The sequence below is a fragment of the Protopterus annectens genome, chromosome 15.part0 (assembly GCF_019279795.1).
Source record: "Protopterus annectens isolate FY-2018-M chromosome 15.part0, PAN1.0, whole genome shotgun sequence".
Lineage (NCBI taxonomy): Eukaryota > Metazoa > Chordata > Ceratodontiformes > Protopteridae > Protopterus > Protopterus annectens.
In genome coordinates this window covers 479,086,431-479,092,430 of record NC_056749.1, presented here as the reverse complement: position 1 = coordinate 479,092,430, position 6,000 = coordinate 479,086,431, and the positions used below count along the sequence as shown (strand labels likewise).

The 6,000-nt window shown below is 38.6% G+C and overlaps 1 protein-coding gene across 1 annotated transcript in view; it reads left to right on the top strand.

The window, feature by feature from the left end:
* ATG4A (autophagy related 4A cysteine peptidase) overlaps nt 1–6,000 on the top strand; it is a gene marked incomplete in the record, with an annotated part of 835,516 nt that overhangs the window by 764,893 nt on the left and 64,623 nt on the right. Inside the window, 1 exon segment of the mRNA XM_044057209.1 lies at nt 1,257–1,313. Within this exon segment, the coding sequence (XP_043913144.1) occupies nt 1,257–1,313 (57 nt within the window).

Genomic DNA, 6,000 nt, shown 5'->3' with positions numbered 1-6,000 from the left:
GTGTATATGTATGTATTTTGCAATTTTTGTTTAAGTATTTTATTTGTATACTTATAAAAGAGTATTTTATTATTTCACAAAAATAGTGTTAAAATAAATTGATGATTTTTCGTCTAGAAGAGTAAGTAAAAACCTTTGTTTATATTCTACACGAAAGAGTTGAATATTACATTGTTTACCAAAGCCATGTCATCTCCTCTGAAGAACCAAACATTGCCTCATTGATTTTTTTGCTTCTAAGTCCATCTCGTTTCTCACCATTTGATGCTTCCTTCACTCAAACTCCACTCTTATTTCTTTTATTTACTTTGAGGTGGGCTATTCTTCCACATTTTAACTAATGGCTGAAAAGTATCTTTTATTACATTTAAGCCGGGTCCCTTTGCCATATACTTAATATTTCATTGAAAAAGTATTTGTTCCCTGAGTTCTGGTAACCTGTCTTCAGACATACTCTGAATCCTGACCCAGAAATTAGCTCATTTCCTATAGGCCTAATTATCTTCTGTCCATATGTTTGTATGTCAGTCTTCTTTGAAGTCTTTCAGTTGTATGCATGTGTGTATACACACACACACATGTTTGTGTGTAGACTTGTCTGTGCATGCACGTGTGCATTCTATGATGTTCTGGCTTTGCTTGCTCTGGGCTTCAGATCCCATATAATCTTAATTCTGGCAAAGCAATTTTTGGAGAATGAATGAATGATTGAAAAATGATATCTGAAGACATTTTGAGATAGGTTATTCTAATACAGAGACCTTGGTGGTTAGTGCACTACCTGTCGGCTCTATAATCTGGGATTCAGTCCAGACCTCCAGATGATGTTTGGGAGGAGCTTTTATGTTCAGTGTCTGTGGACTTCCTCCAGGTACTTATTTTCCTTCCACTTTCCACGGAATAGTTGATTCTATGTGTTCCTGTATGGTTACTGTGAATTTGTTTTATTTTGCATTTTTAACCAAGCAGATTTCTGATCATGATGGACTGTTTTCATAGATGAACTATTGTTGCTTTCATGCCCAAACCAGGTTTCAGTGTTGATACATGCTTCTATACAAGTAGCTGTGTGAAGTCACCATTCATGCTCTGATGCATAAAGCATAGTAGTTGCTGTTTGACTTTTTTTTTATCCGAAAATGATACTGCTTTGAGTAGATTGATAAACACCAACTTTAGAAATGGTTTGGTGTCTAGTCTTGATTACACCATTAAGTTTTACAGCTGATAATGAAAAGATTTTTAATTTCTTTCAGGGATTTTTTTGTAAAGATGAAAAAGAGTTTGATTGCTGGTGCAGTTTTGTACATAAGGTATGTAATGCCTTCAGTATTGGTATGACTATGTGAATTATGGTGTGCTATAAGTGATCAAAACTTGATTAAGCTAGTACAGAACAACATATTTCATTTTTTTTTTACTAAAACTGAATGCCAAGAAATGCATAATAGTGTCTTTCAGGAAGTCATCCACCCCTGATAAGTGTCATATTGACAACATACTCCTATGAGTTGACCCAGTAGTCAGGGACTTGGCGACACACACACGCATAGTAATCTAGCTTTTGTCCATCAAGTGTATACATTAGTGAGGAAACCATTTTATGTTATGCAGCTTATAAACAAAAGGATGGCATCTAGGTCCACAATTGGTTGGTGAACAAGATATTAATCCGAGGGTGGCACCTGTGTCTTTAATGTATACAGGCAACCTGTAAATGGTTCATCTCCCAGGACTGTGCTTGTAAATGTTTCACCTCCCAAACCCCTGCTAACACTTATCAAGGCACCAGAACTTGTCAGAGATTTGGGATACATAGCTAGGCTTAAAAAGGCCCCTGTGGTCGTTAGCCTAGTAAACACCTATGAACCTATAGGCAATTTTGTAAGCAAACCAGCTCATCAAAAAAAGCTGGTTCTCCAGGGCATTCTTATTCAGTAGAAATTAACTTTTAGAGAAATCTTGTAATCATCTGCTGGCAACTCTGAAGAGTAGCTCCTAGCTTTTGTTTTTAGTTGTATCATTAGATCAACTTTCTTCTTCCCCAACAAAATACCTTTGTGCTGGCACAAAAAATATGCTGCATAAATGGTGGCTGTCACCTCCACTGTTCTTCTCTTTCTTTAAGAATGGTTAAACTCAGGATATTTTAGAGGGTGCAGGTAAACTATTTCCACCTCCATTTGCAAAGTGTTGCAAGCTAGACACCTTTTCAAGGCTTAGGACAGAGTTTGGAACAACTGTGCTTAAAAGATTCTTTTAACTTTGTACGACCCTGGTGTTATTGTTTGGGGTTCTACAAATTGTAATTAGTCGCTACTTACTTTTTGTGTATATGCATTGTCAAGGATGCTGCTACTAACCATACTGGTAACAGTACATAATGAGGTATTCATCTGAAGAATGTGCGACAGATGAATATTGCTACCTTGGGCCATGGCCATCATTAGCCACACCCAAATAAGCTTCACACTGAACAAAAAAAAAACAGCTGTAATGGTATAGTAGTTAAAATGTATTCACATTTATACAACATATGTACTTTTGTACAAATGAATGTAAAAAGGAAAGATCTGAACAAACAAATGGCATAAGAAAAAGACAAGCAGCTACCTGGTTCTACCACTAACTGAAGATAACTATAATTTGTAACTGTTTTAGTTGCAAAATGCAGATGAATAAAGGTTATAGAAATGAGCAATTCACTCTGAGTATCAGACTTTGTCTCTCTCTATCTTCTCTTCTAAAGTATCTGTTACTGCTTGCATGCTTGCTTATGTCCATCAAATATGCAAAGAAAAGAGCACAGCCTGAATTGACTTCTGAGCTGATTTTTAAAGAAATAGTCCATTTATTAAAAGAAACCCCTAAAGAGTGCCCTGGAGTGAGTCATTATTGGGAAGTACTCATTTAGAGCAATCCTTTAAGACAAATTTTCCCTTCTGGATTTGTTAAAGTAGCCCTGATGCTTTAATTCCTGCTGGATCAATATTTCAAATCTAAATGACTTTTCCAAAGTTTCCACCTCATTTCAAGATCACATGCCATCATACACACCTCCCCTCAAAACAAAAACACTATCCAAGGCCAACATTTCTGCTTTTGTGCTTGGTTTCATAACATACCAGGATGCCTGTTGGCCATCCTGAAACAAGATCTATCAAACCCCCTACAGAGGCTATTCACTATCATTGTCCAAACAGGCTTTGTGCCAGAAGAATGGAAGACAGCAACAGTCATCCTCCTGCACAAAGGTAGGGCATCTGTGGACCTGGGTAATAGTAGACCCCCAAGTCTGACCAGCGTTATCTGTAAAACTCTGGAAAGGATCATTATGGAATTAATAAAACAGGATGTAGGCAATTTACATACAATTTGATTCAAGTAAGTTCAATTTTGTCAGGGTTAGATCCTGCTTACTTAATCTAGTTAAATTCTTTGAGAAGTTTATTGAAGCAGTGGATCAGTGAACATCAGTATGCAGGCGTATCTCAACCTTGCAAAGATGTTTAACACCATTCCACACCTGGGTGTAGAGGATAAACTTACCCAGGTAAATGTAAATCCATATGCAACTTGTATTGCAAATTGGCGTTTTAATAGAACCCAGGGGGACATAGGGTGGGAGGTTCAGCATCTTCCAAAAGACCCTTCAGTAGCCGTGTATCCCAGTTATTAGTCCTTGGACCCTCCCCCTTAGCCTTTACTTATTGGAGTTAATATTAAGTTTTTATGGCTGAACAAGTCAGCAGCTAAATGTAAGCTTGATGTCATCATAAATTCTCCCTAAGGCACCAGAATCCTCCATAGAAGGCCTTTCCCAAACAGCTGGTATTAAACCATTACATTAAAACTAAATGCCAAAAATATATAATAGTATCCTTCAGTAAGCATAACTTTCCGTATAACAGTTACTTCAGCAACACACCCCTGGGAATTGATCAATTAGTTAGGTACCCGGGGACCTATGAGCTGTCCCTTCAGTCATCATGTATCCACTATTGTAAAAGTCTTTTTTCATTGTGCAACTTATTAGTGAGGTTATGGCATCCAGGTCAATGGATGTGATCATTCCACTGCATTCGGCACATATTAGGCTGATCATTGAGTATAATGCCCACTTCTGTAATGCAGCTGTCCCAACACTTGATATAACTTGAATGACCACACTTTCTCACCAAGAAAATCAAGGATCTAATCATAAAAGCTGCTCTGACTGTCTTACATCCCTGCCCCTCTTCAGTGTAACTTACAGGCTACTGAGAAGCAACCTCTGCCTCACTTACAGAGCCTAAACCAATATCATCCTTTTGGGCCTACTGTACATCCACAAATCCAATGGGAATATAAAAACCCACTCTAAAGATCTTCATCTCTTCTGCAACAGAAATAGAACATAATGGCGGGGTAGCTGTATCCGAGAGAATATCACTTCTTGGAATAGTCATTCTCTCCACGTAAAGCAAAGTATGTCCCTTACTATTTTCAAATGTCTGCCCAACTCTGGGATATTTATACTTAGAATACAAGGGCTCTAGGTCATTTGTACGTAAAATACAAGGGCTAAAAACTCCTTGGGAATGCAGGGCTAGGTTACTAAGGATCCTTATGGATCAATAGCCTAGTAAGTACCTATCAACCTATAGAGCAGATTTGCTTAGTTAACCAGAAAGGTATGCCTCCAAATAAGGTAGTGTAGTTTTTGATGGGAAATGAGTGGCTAAGGATTTCAGAGCTCCACTACTACGTGTGTGTGCGTGAGAGAGAGAGAGAGAGAGAGAAAGAAAATAGTTTCACCTTTCAAGCGTATGTTGTATTTATTCGTAGAAAAATGATTTGCCCTGTATAGCTTGTCTAAGTTCAGTTCTTTACTGCATTTTTATAGGTAGAACAATTGCAGGCTTTTATACAACTCTTAAAAATTTACATCTTTGCTGAAACATCTGTATAACAACAGTTGCATGACTTGTATAGTTGTTGATATGTGCCATAACAACAGATCTTAGACAGGTCACTGTATTAATAAAAACAATCACTCACATCCCTTATTATTGTTTGGATTTTGAATTTACTACTATTGGTTTCTTCTAACAGTTGTGATGATCAGAACTCATTTTCTTTAAGCAGATGTTCTTGGTGTTTCACTGTTGCAGTCATCACACTTGTGTTGTCTGCCTGCAGGTAACCCTCAGTCGGCCTGAATACTAGAGACTTAGTATTTCTGCGTCAATTACTGTCGCTCCAAAACTAATGTCAGGGGTATAAAAACAGGCAGCCCATGCCATTGCATCAGTCTTTCTTGCCGAGGCAGAAATCATTTCCCAGGGGCCTAAAGGTATCAAGGCAACTACAGCCAAGAATCCCACCCCTTCGGACAGGGATTCCAGAGCTTTGAACAGATGGGTTAAGAAGGTATATACCTCTGCCACTCTTGCTATATTAGGGCTTTAATTTGTCAGTTTCACATGCTGAAGTACCAGCAACATATTATGGAACTTATTAAACAAAAAGTGCTAACCTTTACAGATTGTGCAGAAAATAAAGAATTGCAGGAGCTTATGCACTCTGCAAGCCAAGTCAGCAAGCATACTTTGCAGTGTGGCTTTGATGCCCTAGAAGCATCTTGCCGGGCAGCAGTCACTTGTTCTGTACTGAGAAGACATGCTTGGCTCAAGGAGCAGACCTTGCCAGATAATTTCAAATCAATGTTACTAGACACTCCTTTGAACAAGGACAGTTTGTTTGGCACCAAAGCAGAAGAGGCTCTTAAAAAGATGGAAGAAAAAGCTAAGTCTTAAAGAATTCTTACAAGTGCAACCCCCTAGATTCAGTAGGCATTGCCCTTCCAAACACTGGTCCTTTCCAGCCCCCTCCAGGCCATCTCAAACCAGACCCAGGGGAAACAGAGCACCCAGACTACAATCTCAGGGTATGCAGAGATCTAAACACTGGTCCATTCCAGCCCCCTCCCAGGCCATCTCAAACCAGACCCAGGGGAAA